This window comes from Cherax quadricarinatus, chromosome 14 (assembly GCF_038502225.1).
Source record: "Cherax quadricarinatus isolate ZL_2023a chromosome 14, ASM3850222v1, whole genome shotgun sequence".
In the NCBI taxonomy this organism is placed as follows: Eukaryota; Metazoa; Arthropoda; class Malacostraca; order Decapoda; family Parastacidae; genus Cherax; species Cherax quadricarinatus.
In genome coordinates this window covers 14,704,472-14,725,730 of record NC_091305.1, presented here as the reverse complement: position 1 = coordinate 14,725,730, position 21,259 = coordinate 14,704,472, and the positions used below count along the sequence as shown (strand labels likewise).

Here is a 21,259-nt window from a genome sequence, read left to right as displayed (position 1 = left end):
GAGGGGTGTTAATGTTGCAGTTTAAAAACTGTAGTGTAAAGCACCCTTCTGGCAAGACAGTGATGGAGTGAATGATGGTGAAAGTTTTTCTTTTTCGGGCCACCCTGCCTTGGTGGGAATCGGCCGGTGTGATAATAAAATAAAAAAGTTTACCGAGTATACCAGGAAAAGTTTACAGTATGGTTATCATTGAAAGAATTAGAGGTAAGACAGAGAGTAGGATTGCGAATGAGCAAGGAGGCTTTAGAGTGGGTAGGAGATGTGTAGATCAAGAGTTTACATTGAAGCATATATGTGAACAGTATTTAGATAAAGGTAGGGAAGTGTTCATTGCATTTATGGATTTAGAAAAGGCATATGATAGAGTGGATAGGGGAGCAATGTGGCAGATGTTGCAAGTATATGGAATAGGTAGTAAGTTACTAAATGCTATGAGGATAGTGAGGCTCAGGTTAGGGTGTGTAGAAGAGAGGGAGATTACTTCCCTGTAAAAGTGGGTCTTAGACAGGGATGTGTAATGTCACCATGGTTGTTTAATATATTTATAGATGGGGTTGTAAAAGAGGTGCTAGGGTGTTGGGGAGAGGGGTGGGATTAAATTATGGGGGATCAAATACAGAATGGGAGTTGAAACAGTTACTTTTTGCTGATGATACTGTGCTTATGGGAGATTCTAAGGAAAAGTTGCTAAAGTTAGTGGATGAGTTAGGGAGGGTGTGTAAAGGTAGAAAGTTGAAAGTGAACATAGGGAAGAGTAAGGTGATGAGGGTATCAAATGATTTAGACAAAGAAATACTGGATATCAAATTAGAGAGGAGTATGGAAGAAGTGAATGTTTTTAGATATTTGGGAGTTGACATGTCAGCGGATGGATTTATGAAGGATGAGGTTAACCATAAAATTGATGAAGGAAAAAAGGTGAGTGGTGCGCTGAGATATATGTGGAGACAAAAATCGTTATCAATGGAGGCAAAGAAGGGAATGTATGAAAATATAGTGGTACCAACACTCTTATATGGGTGTGAAGTTTGGGTTGTAAGTGCTGCAGCAAGGAGGTGGTTGGAGGCAGTGATGTCCTGTCTAAGGGCAATGTATGGTGTAAATATTATGCATAAAATTCGGAGTGTGGAAATTAGGAGAAGGTATGGTGTTAATAAAAGTATTAGTCAGAGGGCTGAAGAGGGGTTGTTGAGGTGGTTTGGTCATTTAGAGAGAGTGGATCAAAGTAGAATGACATGAAGAGCGTATAAATCTGTAGGGAAAAGAAGGCGGGGTAGGGGTCGCCCTTGAAAAGGTTGGAGGGAGGGGTTAAAGGAGGTTTTGTTGGCGAGGGGTTTGGACTTCCAGCAAGCATGCCAGAGAGTGTTAAATAGGAGTGAATGGAAACGAATGGTTTTTGGGACTTGACGAGCTGTTGGAGTGTGAGCAGAGTAATATTTAGTGAAGGGATTCAGGGAAGCTGGTTATTTTTATATAGCCAGACTTGAGTACTGGAAATGGGAAGTACAATGCTTGTACGTACTTTAAAGGAGGGGTTTGGGATATTGGCAGTTTGGAGGGATATGTTATACATATATCTTTATATATGCTTCTAAACTGTTGTATCTGGGCCCCTCTGCAAAAACAGTGATTATGTATGAGTGAGGTGAAAGTGTTGAATAATGATGAAAGTATTTTCTTTTTGGTGATTTTCTTTCTTTTTTTGGGTCACCCTGCCTTGGTGGGTGACGGCCGACCTGTTGAAATAAAAAAATGTAAATAGATTAAGGATATTATTATGTACATGATTATAAGAAAAATTATTTGGGTTATAGTCTAGTAAGTGTGTAGGTACATCTTTTACATTAGATGACATTAAATTCAAGAACTCAAATTCTTGAAGGAGCAAATATTTTCAGTTACAGTAGATTGAATATATCATTATACATGCTTATGTATAGGAAAAATTGTTAAGTTATAGTCTAGTAGTTTATAGATACAATTATTTTTTTTACTTTAGATGACATTCAACAACTTGAATTCTTGAAATGGCGACTAATCACAATAACACTTTCATACTCTATTTTCAAAAAAATAAATTTCATTTGAAAAATAACACAACTGAATCAAAGGAAATGTGAGTCACTGAATTAGAGATGTGCCAAAACACACTAAGGGACCCCTACCTACAAATCAATTTAAGGCCCTATTTAGAAATCACCTCATCACCCAAAATTAACCAGACAAACACTTTACTTAATATCTAATTTAAGACTGCATAACTATTTGATAAAATTGTTTCAATTTCATTATTGTATATTGCTGATGATTGCTCAACCATTTACTTATTACTGCAAACTTATAAGTGTTTCAGTCTCATTGTTTTGAAATCTACTAAATTGTAATAAATACTTCATATTGTAAATGGTTTTAACTTGTTCTACATTGTAATACTGCATTTTTTATAAACTACAGTGGTACCTTGACTAATGAGTTTAATTCATTCCGTGACCCAGCTTGTAACTCAGTTTGCTTGTATATCAAATCAGTTTTCTTCATTGAAATTAATTGTAATGCCATTATTCCGTTCCAACCCCCCAAAAAAAACACTCAAATTTTTTTGTTATGGGTTTTTAAATAAGAAAAATGAATTTATAAATAAGAAATATTGTATACTCCACTCACCACCTTCACTACTCCACCCACCACCATCTCTACTACATTCACCACCCTCACTACTCCACCCACCACCATCTCTACTACATTCACCACCCTCCCTACTCTGCCCACCACCATATCTACTCCACCCACCATTATCACTACTCCATCCACCACCCTCACTACTCCACCCACCACCATCTCTACTACACCCACCATTATCACTACTACATCCATCACCCTCACTACTCACCTGCCACCATGACTACTCCAGCCACCACCATGACTGCTCCACCCACCATCACTACTCCACCCACCACTATCACTACTCCACCCACCTTAATTAGTGTTTTTGAAATGGAGGCACCTCTTTCCCAGATTTATACGAAAAGGAAACAAGGGACAAGGTGCCTCACTACAATCAGGGATTAGTGTGGGAGTATTATCCTTCCATTTATGTCTTGGAAGAGCATGTGGGATAGGACAAAGTACCTGATATTCCTCTGGGTACAGAGTTGGATTTGACTTCAGATACGCCACCAATTAGTGGCGGCATATCTGAAGCTTGCTCATAACTCGGATTTTGGCTTGCAACTCAAAGCAAAAAATCAACCGAGTGATGGCTCATAACTCAGAAAACTCGTAAGTTGGGGCACTCGTAAGTCAAGGTACCACTGTATGTATATCAAAACTGTAATTATTCTATACTGAACTTCTTTGTAGATGAAGGGTTCAGAAAACCAACAAGTTGATAAATTAGACACGTGCAACACTTGGGTATCTTTAATGAGGAAACGTTTCACCACACAGTGGCAAAACGGTGTCAGACATTTCTGTCTGACACAGCAACATCTTGAGATCTTAATACAGGGAATTCTTCACTTGCCTAACCCTTGAGCATGACCTATTTCCACATTGGACAAATGTGATATCTCCTACGCTGCTGCACCTCTCCTGCCTACAGTATGTAAGCTACTGATTACCTCAAACTCCTGTTCTTCACCATTCTCCTTTGTATGGACTGATGAAGCCACTGTGTGGCAAAACATATCCTCATTAAATATACCCAAGTGTTGCACATGTGTCTAATTTATGAACTTCTCTACTACACTTTAATTATTAAAGCCATATAGCATTACCTAATAAAATACTTCTCTTGTACTCATTGTAACTCATCTAATGGCCATATGAACTGTTATTGTTTATTAATTAATCTTAAGTTAATTTTAAGTTTGCCCGGAATGCTCTGCATACAAAGGGGGTTTTGGCATGTGCACCCAACTATTATATTCCTTTGTACAACCATGTATCATGTGAAAATAAAAATTATTATTATTATTTTAGAGTGGGTATGTGTTTTACAACGGTGTTACTTAATGGTGTCATTTGTGCTCATTTCATGTTTCTTTGGTAAATTGAATATTTTTAAAGAGGGAAACAGTACTGTACTCATGTGCAGTACTGCATGTTTATGTGCCTAATGGGTCTGACTACTGTACCATATACAGTATCTGGTAGCCTTGACATGAAAAAAAGAGGCAGCCAAGACCCCTGTTCTGAAGCCCTCTATTAATCTGATTTTGCCTAATTATTTTTCAATAACTTCAGTATAAAATTATATTAACCTTACATACTGTTGCTATTTTTCAGATCATCGAAAGAGGAACAAGTCTTATATGAGCGTCTTGAGGAGGATAAGATTAACACGACAAGTATTCCGACTTTCATTCATCTTTTCAGTGTAAGTTTAACTGAATGATAAGAATTATAATTCATAGTGTTATAATTAATACTCATTGTTGCCCAAAAGTTTAATAATAGGAAGCATTTGTAATAATGTATCCACTATGGTATAAGAGGCCATGCACTTGCATATTTTAAATCCTACCTTTCTAATAGGTATCAGTATGTCACCATTAAAAACACAGCCTCATCAATACGGCCACTTGATACTGGAGTTCCGCAGGGAAGTGTCCTTGGACCCCTGCTCTTCCTCATTTACATCAATGATCTTCCAAACATATCCCAACACCTGAAACCCATTCTCTTTGCTGACGACACGACTTACGTCATCTCCCACCCTAATCTTGCCACCCTCAACACCATTGTTAATGAGGAGCTGATCAAAATATCGACTTGGATGACAGCCAATAAACTTACACTTAACACTGGCAAAACCTACTATATTATGTTTGGTAGCAGAGCAGGTGTTGCACAACTTAACATTAAGATCGACAACACTCTAATTGCCAGACATAATGAGGGCAAATTCCTTGGCCTATACCTCAACAACAACCTAACTTTCAGCACCCACATCCAACATAACAAAAAAAGTATCCAAAACGGTGGGGATCCTCTCCAAGATACAATACTACGTGCCACAAACTGCCCTTCTCACACTATACCATTCACATATATATCCATACCTCACCTATGCTCTCTGTGCTTGGGGTTCAACTGCAGCAACACACCTAAAGCCAATAATAACCCAACAAAAAGCCGCAGTAAGAATAATCACTAAATCCCATCCCTGGCAACACCCCCCCCCCCCACTCTTCATAGATCTAAACTTATTCCATGTTCAGAACATCCACACTTACTGCTGTGCAATCTGTATCTACAGGACCTTAAATTCCAATATTAACCTTGACCTAAAACGCTTTCTTGATAGTTGTGACAGGTTCCACAGGCATAACACCAGACACAAACATCTCTATGACTTTCCCCGTGTTCAACTAAACCTTTATAAAAATTCAATGTATTTCAAAAGACCTAAAATCTGGAACACCCTACCTGAAAACTCTAGAACTGCAGACACATTCATCACTTTCAGAACTACAGTTAGAAAACATCTTGTCTCCCTGATACACCCCGACAACTAACTACATGATAACCACCTGTTGGTTCACAATTACACTCACTCATGAAATAAGTCTATAACTTACTTCCGAGATATTCGTATATCACTGCACTAGTGATCTAGTGCAGTTAGCCTCTCAAAAACTCTGCTTTCTCTTACCCAGGACCAAAGAACATGTTATAGGCAAGAGCAGCAATGATTTTATATGCTTGGACTGGTCCTGGACACTCGCCATATTATGGCCTATTTTATTCATTCTAGAGTATTTATCAGGTTTCTATGTTACTTATAGTGTTTATTATGTTATATTAGATAAAGTCTGATAGATAAATAAGCCATAGAGTTGTTATTAGCAAATTGAGTTACAAGCTTGGTCACGGAACGAATTAAACTCGTAAGTCAAGATACCACTGTATTAGTAATTTCTTAATATTTTTTAACTATTGATATTCATTATTTTTAAATACTTTTAACACTGACATCATATTCTTAGCTAATACAACTCCAGTCTCTTAATGCTTTTACAAGTTGCTTAGATTTTTAATTTAGTTTTATTTGAAATGTTATACTTAGTTATTAGCTCTTTCAAATGCACAGAAATTGTAAACTCAAGATTTCAACACTTCAGAATAAAAATAAATAAAACATTAACAAGAATAAATAATATATTGATTTACTTATGTGAATGCAAATCCAAGAACAATTTGATTGATTAACATTTGTCCAAACACACAAAAGCTTTTATGAAAAATAATATTGTTTGCAGTAGTAGATGATCATTTATAAATGTAATTTATGTTGAAAATCTAGACAAATTTTGAGATTTTTTTCTAATATGATTATTAATTACAGCTGGAGAAAAAAGGGCCTACACCTCTGGAGCAAGTGGAGATTGTAATTGACATTCCAGTGAATTTCACAAAGGATGAGAACTTTGTTAAGATATATGCCCCGAAGGTAAGTACCGTGGCAGCAGAAATAAGATATACAGTAGACCGTCATTTAACACGGATTTATTCGGCACGATTTGGCTATAGCACGATTGAAGAATTGTGGCACAATTTTATACAACACTTCATAAAATTAACTTAACACGGTTCAGTTTGCGTGAGGGGAAAAAATTTTGAGCACGAGGTCACCTGCGGGATTGGCTGTGGATTACACTATTGAGTCAACGTGGGACACCTACCGCCATCCCCCACCACCCTCTGCCACTCCCATCACCCTCCCAGCCTTCAGTTCAGTTCATACATGTGTAGGCCGATCCTCAGGGAGCTCACTGTGTTTGTTTAGATACGTATTTTAATTGCCATATCTTTAATCTGCCAAGCAATCATGGCACCCAATAGGCATACAAGTGTTGCTGAAAATGGCAAGGGTATAAGCATTTAAGCCTTGGAATTAACGAAGAAAATAGAGATATTAGACAAGAGATAGCCAGTAGCCGTAACGAAGCGTCACTTTGTGCACACAAGAATGAGGTAAATATGTGTGATGACTTACTGATTTACTGACTAATTTACTTGCTGACTTGACTGATTTACTGAGTGACTTATTGATCTGACTGACTTAAAGTTAGACTTTTTCACTGAAGAGGACCCTGAAACGGTGTCTAGAGCAGCTGATGCCTTACCGTCAGTTGTATAATGTACTGCTGGGTAAAATAGAACAGAAATCCATTACAGAATTTATGCACACTCCAGTGCAAGCATTGACTTCAGTACCAGAACCTCTACCATCCACCTCAGCCCAGTAGGGCCACAGTATAACTATCCACTCCACAATTATCCACAAACACCAGCACCCACAATTTAAGGTAAGAAATAATATTATTTCTGTTGCATTTATAATCTTAAGCAGTAAACACAGCATATACATCAGGACAGTTAACTACAATTACATATTCACTTTTATTTTTGTAAGATGTGGAGACATAAAAGAAAGTTGTTTGCGTTTTCAGGAACGTAACTACTGTGTTAAATTACGGTCTACTGTATCCTAAATAAAAAAATGTAAAAACCCTTATGCTTAAATTATTAAAATAACATAAGTGTTGTATTAATCAATTATAGTGTGTTTTTTTATTTCAACTTGCCAGCCATCTCCCACTGAAGCAGGGTGACCCGAAAAACAACAAACACTTTCACCCTCATTCATTCCATCGCTGTCTTGCCAGAGATGTGCAGATACTACAGTTTAAATGCCCCTCCAAGCTGCAAATATCCTCACCCCTCCAGAGTGGAGGCATTGTTTTCCACCTCAAGGATTCATCCGGCTCTCTGGTTTATCTGAATACCTTTGCAAAATGTTACCTTACTCACACTCCAACAGCTCATCAAAACCAAAAATTATTTCCCTCCACTCCTATTTAACACACACAGCTGCTGGATGTCCAAGCCCCTCACAGACAAAACCTCCTCTTCCCCCTCCCTCCAACCTTTCCTAGAGTGACTCCTACCATGCCTTCCCTCCACTACAAATTTATACATCCTTCAAGTCATCCTACTTTGCTTCACCCTCTCTAAATATCCAAACCATCTCAACAACCCCATTTCAGCCCTCTGCTTAATATTTTTAGTAGCCCAGCTCTTTTTAATTTCCTAATAGTATGGCCTAATATTAATATGAAAAACCAAATTTCCTCAAAATCTACCAGTATTATCTATTAAAGATCTAATAATAAATAAGCTGGCTGAAGAATCTTTAACATACAGTTATATTACATCAAGCAATAAGCCCATTTATTTAGCACAATGATTGATATGATTGTAAAAGAAAAAACTCACTGAACAGAATACTGTTCAAACTTGTGAAAGCCAGTCCTAAAACTAGCAGGCCAGTGTGCTATTTGGCATGGTACAGTGGCTATCACACCGGCCTTCTACTTTTAGAACTGATTTGCCATAAGTTTGACTCCCATTTCATTCAGTGACTTAAATAAACCCTTCGTCTGCTTTGCAGACAACAAACATGCTACCTAACTGTACTTACATTAATTTTGCCTTTATGAAATTTCCCAAATTTAAAAATTTGATATTAAATGTGGTACATGCTCTACAACTAAAATTTTTTAAAAATAAAAGGGAAAATTAAGAATATAAATTAAAACTGGTTTGCTAGGTACGTAATATGTAATGAGCAGTGATGCTGCAATCTGTCAGCTTAAAGGAGGTAGCTAGGGATCGAAGTGGTCAGTAGTGTAGTGGAGCTGTTGCCTTGTCAGTGATGTGTGGAAGGCAGAGGTAATAAGTGGTGTGTGGAGGCCCCAGATATCTAAATACATTCACTTCTTCCACATAGCTTCCAATCTTTTTTGTCTAAACTTGTCACCCCCATCATCCTGCTCTTTTCATTTTTTTTTTTTTTCATTTCCTTTTTTTTGTGCATCCTCCCAAACTCATCCACAAACCTCTTAACTTTTCTTCAGAATCTCCCAAAACAACTGTATCATTGACAAAGAGCAACAATGACAGCTTCCACTTCATATCATATCCCATGGTTCTCCCCAACACCCAAGCATTCACTTCTTTTATACCTCCTGTATAAGTATATTAAACAACCATGGTGATTCATGCATTGGTGTTTACTGGAAAATGGCCCCTGTCTTTCCTATATACCCTAACTAGAAGCTCCATTTCCTCATAAAAACTCTTTATTGCTTATAGTAACATACTCCCTATTCCATACATATACAACATGTGCCACAATACTGCATAATCATATACCTTTTATAAATTAATGAATGTAACAGACAATTCCTTACTCATATGTACACTTCAGTGTAAATACTTGGTATACATATCATTCCTTACCATATCCTCCTCATTCCTCTTTAGGCCTGTTTTCTGTCTTATCCCTAACTCTTTAAAAATAATTCTACTGCACACTTTACCTGGTTTACTCAGCTGGCTTATTCTCCTATAATTCTTATACTCTCTCTAGCCCTCATTTTTCCTATACACAGAATTTATGCATGCTTGAATCTCCTTATGTTACCGTGTTCACACTCTAACAGCATGTCAGATCTTAATAACCAAGCGGGGTTCCACAGGGGTCAGTCCTAGGACCTGTGCTGTTCTTGGTATATGTGAATGACATAACGGAAGGGATAGACTCAGAAGTGTCCTTGTTTGCGGACGATGTGAAGTTAATGAGAAGAATCAAATCGGATGAGGATCAGGCAGGACTACAAAGAGACCTGGACAGGCTACAAGCCTGGTCCAGCAACTGGCTCCTTGAGTTTAACCCCGCCAAATGCAAAGTCATGAAGATTGGGGAAGGGCAAAGAAGACCGCAGACACAATATAGTTTAGATGGCCAAAGTTTGCAAACCTCACTCAAGGAAAAAGATCTGGGGGTGAGTATAACACCGAGCATATCTCCTGAGGTGCACATCAATCAGATAACTGCTGCAGCATACGGGCGCCTGGCAAACCTACGGATAGCGTTCCGATACCTCAGTAAGGAGTCGTTCAAGACTCTGTATACCATTTACGTCAGGCCCATACTGGAGTATGCAGCACCAGTTTGGAATCCACACCTAGTCAAGCACATCAAGAAATTAGAGAAAGTGCTAAGGTTTGCAACAAGACTAGTCCCAGAGCTACGGGGATTGTCCTACGAAGAAAGGTTGAGGGAAATCGGCCTGATGACATTGGAGGCCAGGAGGGTCAGGGGAGACATGATAACGACATAAAATACTGCGCGGAATAGACGAGGTGGACAAAGATGGGATGTTCCAGAGATGGAACACAGACACAAGAGGTCATGATTGGAAGTTGAAGACTCAGATGAATCAAAGGGATGTTAGGAAGTATTTCTTCAGTCATAGAGTAGTCAAGCCGTGGAATAGCCTAGAAAGTGTAGTAGTGGAGGCGGGAACCATACATAGTTTTAAGGCGAGGTATGATAAAGCTCATGGAGCAGGGAGAGAGAGGACCTAGTAGCAATCAGTGAAGAGGCAGGACCAGGAGCTATGACTCGACCCCTGCAACCACAAATAGGTGAGTACAAGACACAGATGAATCACAGGGATGTTAGGAAGTATTTCTTCAGCCACAGAGTAGTCAGGAAGTAGAATAGTTTGGGAAGCGATGTAGTGGAGGCAGGATCCATACATAGCTTTAAGCAGAGGTATGATAAAGCTCACGGTTCAGGGAGAGTGACCTAGTAGCAACCAGTGAAGAGGCGGGGCCAGGAGCTTGGACTTGACCCCTGCAACCTCAACTAGGTGAGCACACACACACACACACACACACAAAAAAAAAGCAGGGATATGATGAAGCTCACAGTTCAGGGAGAGTGACCTAGTAGTGACCAGTGAAGAGGAGGAGCCAGGAGCTAGGACTCGACCCCTGCAACCTCAACTAGGTGAGTACACACACACACACACACACACACACACACACACACACACACACACACACACACACACACACACACACTTTTTTTTTTTTTTTTTACACAGGGTTTGACAAGGTTAGGGATCCCTATTATTATTATTATTATTATAATCAAAAAGAAGCGCTAAGCCACAAGGGCTATACAGCGCTGCAGGGTAGGGAAGGAAGCAAGGGAATTGGATGGCAGGAGGGAGGGGGGATGATCAGCAGGTTACAGAAAACAGCGGGGCAGGGGATAGTACGGGGGTAGAGGGTAGCAAGAGATACAAGTAGAAAGGGCTGAAAGTATCAGAATTTGTGAAGTAAGTCAGTCGTTGTCAAAAAGTCAATAAGAGAGTCCGGATGAAAGGTGGGTCCATCAGCGAGAAGGGAAGGTAAAGAGAGAGCAGCGGGGCGAAGACGACGACAGAGGTAAATTCTGCGTGCTCGTTGATAAAGTGGGCAGTCCAACAGAATGTGGCTGACTGATAATGGAGCTTGGCAATTCTCACAGAGAGGAGCAAGACGCCTCTCCATGAGATATCCATGAGTAAGACGAGTATGGCCAATGCGAAGACGGGAGAGAGTAGTCTCCCAACCTCGACACTGGTGATAAGAAGACGGCCAGTAACCTATACTCGGTTTAATAGACTGAAGTTTGTTGCCGAGCATAGTAGACCAACGTTGTTGCCAACGGGTGTGAAGGTGGGAAGATATTACAGCAAAATAGTCCGTACATGGAATACCTCTGTAAGAAACTGGTAGGTCATGTACTGCTGACCGCGCAGCAGTGTCTGCCTGTTCATTGCCCTGTACGTCAACATGACCAGGGACCCAACAAAAAACAATATCTTTATGCTTAGTAAAGATGCGGCGTAGCCAAAGTTGGATACGGAGGACTAAGGGGTGAGGTGTATCAAATTTTTGTATAGCCTGTAAAGCACTAAGGGAGTCTGAGACAACCACAAATGATGACACAGGCATAGATGCAATACGGATAAGTGCTGTAAGGATGGCATATAATTCAGCAGTAAAAATACTAGCTGAAGATAGTAAATGCCCTTGTACGACGCTGTCCGGAAACACTGCTGCGAATCCTACGCCGTCAGAAGACTTAGAGCCATCTGTGTACACAGCAATGGCATGAGAATGAGAGTGAAAGTGGTCAAGAAAAAGAGAGCGGGAAGCGACCGTAGACAGTTGGGCTTTCGAGCAAGGGAGGGAGAAAGAACAGACTCGAACAGCTGGGACCTCCCAGGGGGGTAGGGAAAAGTGAGATGCTACATGTACATAGAAAGGTGGTAGTTGAAGAGAAGACAAGAGCGAATGAAGGCGAAGAGAGAAGGGACGGAGTAAGCAGGGGCGGCGAACAAATAAAGAATGTCTACTAATATCAGTGACCATTCTATAAATGGAAGGATTGCGGAGATCATGAGAGCGTACATAGTAGCGCAGGCAATGGGCATCACGGCGATCGGATAAGGATGGAACGTTCGCTTCTGCATAGAGGCTTTCGACAGGGGAAGAGCGAAAAGCACCAAGGCATAAACGTAATCCTTGGTGATGAATGGGGTTAAGGCTAGAGAGAGTAGCAGGAGATGCCGCTGAATAGATCTGGTCACCATAATCAAGTTTCGATAAAATAAGGGTGGAATGTAGGTGAAGGAGGGTTCGACGATCAGCTCCCCACGAAAGATGAGCAAGGGTTTTAAGAAGGTTCAGCCGGCTGTGACAAGTTGCCTTCAGAGAGGTAATGTGAGGTTTCCAGGATAACCTACGATCAAAGAGGAGGCCCAGAAACTTGACTGTATCACGTTCAGGGATACGTGAGCCATAGAGGTACAAAGGATGATCAGAGATGACAGAGCGTCTAGTGAAAGTGATTTGGTGGGTTTTAGTGCTGGAAAATTTAAACCCATGTGTGGTGGCCCAATTGGAAACACGGTCGACTGCATGCTGGAGAGAAACTGTAAGGAGGTGACAGTCAGCGCCTGCACAGGCAATAGCGAAGTCATCAACATAGAGTGATGACCAAATATTTGATGGAAGACTAGAGGCCAAATCATTAATAGCAAGGAGAAAAAGTGTTGTGCTCAGAACACATCCCTGGGGGACACCTTCAGCTTGGACAAAGTCCGGGGAGAGCACATTATTAACCCGAACACGGAAATGCCTGTCAGTTAAAAAGTTCTTAAGGAAGGATGGTAGATTGCCTCGAAGGCCTAAGGAGTGGGCTTGGGCTAAAATATTATACCTCCAAGTTGTGTCATATGCCTTCTCAAGGTCAAAAAATATGGCAATAACTGAGTGGTTATTCGCAAAGGCATTACGAACATACGTATCCAAGCGCAGTAAGGGGTCTATGGTAGAACGTCCCTTACGAAAGCCATATTGACGAGTGGAGAGACTGTTGTGTGTCTCTAAATACCACACTAAACGTCTATTTACTAGACGTTCCATTACTTTGCAAACTGCACTGGTAAGAGCAATGGGACGATAGTGGGAGGTTTCATGTCCCGTAGTGCCTGGTTTGCGGAAAGGGAGAACAATGGCGGATTTCCACAGCTGTGGAAGAACTCCTTGTGACCAAATAAGATTGTAAAGGTGTAATAGGACTGCAAGGGCTGACTGATGTAAATGTTGTAGCATACGAATATGAATGTCGTCGGGCCCAGCTGCCGATGATCGACAAGCTGAGAGTGTTGCCTCCAGTTCTTGAAGTGTAAAAGGCACATTATACTGTTCTTCTCTGAGAGAAGAAAAGTCCAAGGGTGCTAACTCTCTGGCAGACTTTGAGGAAAGAAATGAGGGGCATAGATGGAGTCCCTGAGAAATACGGACCAGATGATTGCCAATTTCATTGGCAACATCTAGTGGGTTTGCTATATCAACACCGGCAACCCGCAGAACAGGAGCCGGGTCAGGAGAATATTTACCACTCAGTTTTCGTACTTTTTTCCAGACTGCACTCATAGAGGAAGCAGAGGTGATGGTGGAGACATAATCTCGCCAGCAAGTGCGTTTAGCGTCACGGATGACACGGCGAGCAATCGCACGCTTCTGTTTAAAATCAAGGAGTCGCTCTGTGGTTCTATTGTACCGGTACCTGCCCCATGCAGCGCGTTTCAAACGTACTGCACGAGCACAAGCAGGAGACCACCAAGGCACGCATTTCTGAGAATGCCTGCCCGAAGTTTGGGGTATAGAATGAGAAGCTGCGGTGAAAACGGAGGACGAGAAGAGGTGTAAAAGCTCATCGATGGAGGACGAAGAAGGAACCTCTTTAAAAACAGTCAGGTGTGAGTAAAGGTTCCAATTTGCCCGATTAAATTGCCAGCGTGGGGTGCGAAGAGGTGGCGAATATGAAGGGGAAGTAAGAATGATTGGGAAATGATCACTGTCATGTAAGTCCGGGAGAACAGACCAAGTAAAGTCTAATGCGGCGGAGGAAGAGCAAACTGAGAGATCGATGCAAGAGAGAGTATGAGTCCGAGGATCAAAATGGGTGTCAGTACCTGTATTTAAAACATGGAGGGGGTGGGTGGCAAGAAAAGCCTCTAACTGAATTCCACGGGAATCACAGTGAGACCCTCCCCAGAGGAAATGGTGGGCATTAAAATCACCAAGTAACAGAATCGGTGGCGGTAATGACGAAACAAGGAAGGCAAAATCCGGAATAGATAATGCCCGAGAAGGAGAGAGATATAAAGAACAGAGCGTATACCACCTATGTAAGTGGATACGGGCTGCTGTGTAATGCAGCGAAGTATGAACAAATAGCTGATGGTACGGAATATCAGTGCGGAGAAGAAGGGCACTTTCATTAAAGGTCCCATCAGGAAAAGGATCTGAAGAATACAATAAATTATAGCCTGAGATGTGAGAAATAACAGCAGAGTGTAATTTTGGTTCCTGTAAGCAAACACCAACAGGGGCAAACTGGGAGAGTAACATCTGAAGCTCACCCCGATTACCCCTGAGGCCGCGTATATTCCACTGTAAAAAGGCCATGATTGGCAATGATAAAGATACTTGAAATCCGCAGGTAAGGGTTCCTACGGACTAGAAGGGTTAGAAAAGTCCACATGCGGAGGCAGTGGAAAATGTTCAAGCAGCGAAGGAACGGTGCGTTGTGAAGAAAGGAGTTGCGCAGATGGAGCAGAGGAGAGAGGAAGAGCGGAAGGTGGATCAGTGTCCATTGATGGTTTGGTCTCTGCAATATATTCAGAGATTGCTTCAAGTGTTTCGGAATTCAGAGATGTCGTATGGGAGACAATATTGGGAATGGTAGGGGGAGGATGAGTAAAGATTGGAACTGTATTGGACTGTACCAAGGTAGGGGGGGGCGAAAGGGTGGAGGGAACTGGAGAAGCGTGGCAGGGGACAGAAGAGACAGGAACCTGGGAGGTGGCAGAAGAGGAAGAAACTTGGGAGGGAACAGGGGAGGAAGGTACATTACGAGGAGGAGGGTGAACCTCTGCACTTGTAACTGAGCCAGTGAGAGGGGAAGAACTAGGGACAGAGACAGGGAGGGTAAAATGAGGAGGTGGAAGATGGGTAGGAGGTGTTACCGGACCTTTTTTTGACTTTTGAGAAGTAGAGGGACGATTGGGAAGAGGTGTCGTACGAGGTCTCGTCGATACTGAGGCTTGTAAGAGAGAACTCGAAGAAGCGAGATTAGACTGAGGCGTTGAAGTAGGGACGTCTGAGCCGAGGACAGCAAAAGGATTAGATACAGGAGTGATTATGGGAGAGGTAACCACAGAGGTGGGTGTAGAAGATGGGATACCAGAAGTGGGGGGACGTTTTGAAACACGGGAATAAGAAACACGTGGGAGTCTCCCTTGGAGGCGGAGATGAGAAACTGCCATGGCATAAGGGAGACCTTCTGTCTCTTTGAGGTAACGGATTTCCCGCTCGTTTAAATAGACCTGACAACGGCGAGAGTACGAAGGGTGAGCCTCATGACAGTTAAGGCAAGAGGGAGATCGATTGCAAGACGTATTAGAATGGTCACCGGCACCACAGACTGGGCATTCGGCGATAGATCTGCAATATTTCGCTGGATGGCCAAATCGCCAGCAATTTCTACACTGTTGTGGTGTAGGGATCACCTTTCGAACTTGTAACCGATGTCCTGCTATATAAACGGAGGATGGGAGTTCTCGGCTGTCAAAAGTTAAACGAGCCACATTGCTAGGGTATCGTCTCCGCCCACGGGCAGGAAGAATGTAAGTGTCTACCTTGAGGATTGGGAGATCTTGGAGTTCCAGCTGTTCTAGAATGTCGGTGCCACATGTCTGGAAATTTTGTTGAACTATGGTATGGGGCAGAATAACGGTACCACTACAAGAATTGAGGGAATGATGTTTTTCAAGGGTGACAGGAACAGTATCTATATGGGTAAGACGAGAGAGCTCACGAGCCTGGGTAGCATTCTGTACGGTAATGATGCGCGTACCGCTCTTAAGAGCATGAAAAGAAATATCTTTACCAACATGGCGTAGGAGTGCCTTGCCAATACTATGGTCAGAAAGATAGGCAGTAGAGGAAGTTGGTCGTAAAGTGAAGAATTTAGTCCACTGTTCAGTCTGAAACTGAGCGTGGAAAGGTAGTGAAGGACGTGTCGATCGTTTCTGAGAAGAACGAGAAGGTGAAGGTGGAGAAGTATCATCAGCAGGTAATTGTCGTTGACGTTTAGGCGTGGGACCAGAGTTGGTCCGACGTGGAACGGGTCGGCGATTTGAAAATTGCCGCACCGTAGAGGGAGAGGCCGGAAGCATAGTCAGAGGAGAGCGAAGGTCTGATAAATCGAAGGAGTCAGTCGAGGCCTCAGTACCTGAAGCGGGTGAGGAAACAGCACCGGCAATAGGTACAGAGGCATGAGGAATGTCTGAAGAGTGGTCCAAAGACGAGGCGGGGTCAGAACGGGGTGCGGTATCAAGAAGGGGCCCGGGGGTACCAGGTTCATGGACTAGGGCTGCCATGGTTAGGTTACTTCTTTCTTTTTGTTTTTAAGAAAAAAAAAGAAAGAAGAAAAGAAAATAAAAATAAAAAAAAGAAAAAAAAAGGGGGGACCGGGGAGGGATAGTTCCTAGGAGGGATGAAAGGGCCAGAAATCTCCCTCCGCGCCCAAGAGGACTCGACACCTCTAGTAGCGCAGATGCAGCATGGAACCCGTGCCATACCCTACCCTTCATGCCAGTAAACCAGCAATCTGGGATAGCAACCTCACATCTGCCGAGCTACCTCGGTGGACAAAAGAGAGGGCGGCCGGATATCCGCCACAAAGCATACCTCCTTCAGCCACCACCCCCGGAATCCGAAAGGTGGCTTCCAGAGCTACACCCGTCGCCCAAAAGACACCCAAAGCGACTCCGGGATACCGGAGAGGGATCGGGACATCCCTAGGCAATCCAGATTCCACGGCAAACTACGCCACCGCCAAGAAACCTCAACGGAATGGGATGGACCCCGGTGTCCTTTCTCCTACCTAGGAACTAGCGCGCCTGTGGGAGAAATCCCAAAGGACAAAAAGAGGAAGGGCAAAAGGGAGGAGTGGGGAGGAGGAGGAGGAAAGGAAAAAGGGGGAGGATGGGGAGGATGGGATAGGGGAGGGGAGATTGGGGGGTAATTAGGTTCGGTCTGAGGAAGAAGACCGATAGGTCTAATTCCTCAGACCAAGAGCCTCTTCACCACGCCAAGGAGCCCCACTTGAAGAGGAGCTTTATTGACAGCTATTTACAGGTTAAGGATTCCTAACTTTATTGGCAAGCTAAGAGCTGTTACCTACATCAGCTCATTTGAAAGCATTTTTATTGTTATGAGACATACAAGTAGGGAACAGGACGAAGTTGGAGCCATCTGTGGGCCAGAATTTTCATTTGATCAGCTGACTTTATCTCGCTGACATCATTATGCTGTACGAATGTGTTCCATACTCGAGTCATCCTGGGTATATATGATCTCAGATGGAGTGATGTTCTGGAGAAGGGTACAGCCAGAGTGAAGTTGCTGCTTTCTGCCCGTCTTGTGGCATAAAAGCTTGTTTCATGCTGTCCTCGAAGTGGATCCAAGTGTGGTACTTTCACAATATTAGCCTTGTACATAACAGTAAGGCCACTGTTACATTGGTATGTCTTATTACTTTGATAGTAAGGTTCTCACTACATGTTCTAGTGTGGGGTAGCTTTTACTTAATGGCCTTATCTGTCTAGGGGTAATACTTACATCATGGCTGATCATCTTGAGTGTCTCTGATATCTTTTCACCAGCCCTCTTCACAGGTTATGTAAACTACTACTATAAAAATATAACTGTATTCTAAATAGATATGTACAGAAGATACAATCACAGCTTCACATATTCAAAACAAAAATCTACACACTCCTTAGCTGTTCTCCCACATGGTGCATCTCAGCAACGTTGTCCTTCTCTCTTCTTGACTAACTCTGGGCTAACCAGTGTTTTGACACACTTTATTCACCCTGGGTATGGTGGCCACAACTTAAGTTATAAAAGCTCACCCCTGGAGCACACATAATGCCCCAAAAAGATAGAAAAAAGGACCCAGAGGTCCTGCCACCTCCATGTCAACAAAAGAAGAGAGAGAGAGAGAGGGGGAGGAGCCTAGCTAAGCTCCTCCCACACCCACCAAAACAAAAGACTGTTGCCAAGCACAATTCTCCAGTTACCACAATTCTACCACACCTTAATTTTACTTTTACAAAAAGAAATACAACTTCATAAACTACTTATTTAAACTGTGTGTTTGTATGTCTATAGTATAACCTATTATATTGAGAAAAAGGCTTGACCCAGCTGCCTCTCAGTCCTAAGGGTGATCAGTCCTTATGACATTTAGAGCTAAGTCCTCATCAATTCAATATAATTAGGTATTCCAGAGTAACTGTTACTTATAAATACATGTTGGGTCCTATAGCCCCATAACACCCCCACCTCCAGACGAAGTCTCACAAAAGCTAGCCGTGTCCCTCAGGATACGGCTAGTAAAAAGTATATTGCTTAAGTCTGAAGGCGGTAAGCAAGACTACTAGAAATGCTACATATTTCCCACCACCATAACTGCTCTTCACTTTATTGTTATTTACAACAGATTGCAGAATTTTTTAGAAAAGCATTTTAACCATACCCATATACTCAAGGGTGTAACTATTTACAATTTTAGTGGCTTTTAAACAATACACATTACAATGCAAAAATTGCACACAATGCCCACTGTGAAAGCCTGCACCAACAGGCCTGTGCCTCTGCTGCGGTAATCCAGCAAGCAACTGGTACTCCAGGGTGGCATCTTCCTGATCAGGAGACGAGAGTAGAGCCAAACCCAGAGCAGTCAGGTGTACACCAGGCAGGAAACTTCACAAAACATGTTAGGGTGTCTCTCACTTGGTGGCCAAACCAAACAGTGAGACTTACAGTCAACACTCACGATCCTTAACATGGTCAGACACTCAAGCCCATCTTCTGAGGTCCCACTCCACACAGATCCTCCAAACTTATGAAGAGGAGGCTGGCATAGAACATGGAGGGGTCCAAGGGACCACAAAGGCAAATCGTCGGGCCATTTTGTATATAGAGCACACCAAGACACAACATCACATACCTTCCTGAACATCTCATGTTACCGAAGGTTGTCAACCACTGCCTCAACTCACATTTACATATACACTGACCCTCGTCACACTTTTGGCTCCGACTCGACTCCTTCACAGTCAGATGGCTGGTAGAGAGTACTCAGGCTCGCCGAGAGTTCACCATTGCAAAAACAACAAGGTCAGCACATGACAAACACTATGTACAAAGTACGCACCATGCATCTACATGAAACATCTAGAGAGAGCTTCAGCAACCACATTCTCTGAGCCTTTTATATATTTAACTTCCAAATTAAAAGGCTGTAGGAACAAAGCCCATTTTAAGAGTCTGATTTTAGTCACCATACACAGGAACAGGATGAAGAGATCCTGAGACATGTACAAATGCTGAATAGCCAGCCCCAAAATGAAAATTTTCTTTCCTGTGGTAAAATTTTGACATTTAAATTTAGAAGGTTGCTCATTGATAGTAACAGTTCTGCAACCTCTCGCAGTACAACAACAAACACCAAAGACATCTCTTTGCACCCAGGTTGGATACATCAAGTTTACACAAATACCATCACATTCCATCTCACACACAAATTTTAAGCACACAATGAACACAATTTGCATTACACACATGAAAATGGTACTGTCATTCCTGGAGTGGAACCACAGTCGATGGCCTCCACTCCAAACCAACAGATACAGATACTAATGCCGGAAAAAAAATCCCCCCCCAGTACCAACAATACCACCAGTCCGATAACATTCTTCTTTGCAAATACAGTGGACCCCCGGTTAACGATTTTAATCCGTGCAAGAGGGGTAATTGTTATGCGAAATAATCGTTATGTGAATGAATTTTCCCCATAAGAAATAATGGAAATAAAATTAATCCGTGCAAGACACCCAAAAGTATGAAAAAAAAAATTTTTTACCACATGAAATGTTAATTTTAATACACACAAACTGAAAAAGGCATGCACACTTACATGACACTTACTTTTATTGAAGATCTGGTGATGATTGATGGGATGGGAGGAGGGGAGAGCATTATCTTCTTACTGTTTAGAAGGGGAATCCCCTTCCATTAGGACTTGAGGTAGCAAGTCCTTTTCCGGGGTTACTTCCCTTCTTCTTTTAATGCCACTAGGACCAGCTTGAGAGTCACTGGACCTCTGTCGCACAACAAATCTGTCCATAGAGCTCTGTACCTCCCGTTCCTTTACGATTTGTCTAAAATGGGCCACAACATTGTCATTGAAATAGTCACCAGCACGGCTTGCAACAGCTGTGTCAGGGTGATTTTCATCCATAAAGGTTTGCAGTTCAACCCACTGTGCACACATTTCCTTAATCTTTGAAGTAGGCACAATGGATTCCACAACTGGCATAGGCTTCTCAGGGTTAGCCCCAAACCCTTCAAAATCTTTCTTAATTTCCATACTAATTCTCACCCTTTTTACCACAGGGTTGGCACTAGAAGCTTTCTTGGGGCCCATGGTCACTTATTTTCCAGAAACACCACCGAAAACACTGTAATAATACGAAATATTCCGAGTGTATGCTTGGATGTTAGCGCGGAGGCTGCCTGGTAAACAATGGCACGGGCGGCACATGTGAGGCTGGGTGAGGGCGCACATTGGACGCGTCTCGGACGAAAATCGGTGAGCGGGTTTTTAATCGGTATGCGCGGCAAAAATTTTGCGATTAAAGTAAGCGGTATGCGAAATAATCGCTATGTGATGCCATCGTTATGCGGGGGTCCACTGTATACA

General features: G+C 42.3%; 1 protein-coding gene across 4 annotated transcripts in view; it reads left to right on the top strand.

Annotated features, from left to right (window-relative positions):
* LOC128695607 (integrin alpha-PS3-like) overlaps nt 1–21,259 on the top strand; it is a 263,263-nt gene that overhangs the window by 188,713 nt on the left and 53,291 nt on the right. For all 4 annotated transcript variants that reach the window (XM_070084870.1, XM_053786331.2, XM_070084871.1 and 1 more), the window contains exons 17-18: nt 4,288–4,378; nt 6,350–6,454. In XM_070084870.1, coding sequence (XP_069940971.1) covers nt 4,288–4,378; nt 6,350–6,454 — 196 coding nt within the window. The remainder of the gene's footprint in view (nt 1–4,287; nt 4,379–6,349; nt 6,455–21,259) is intronic.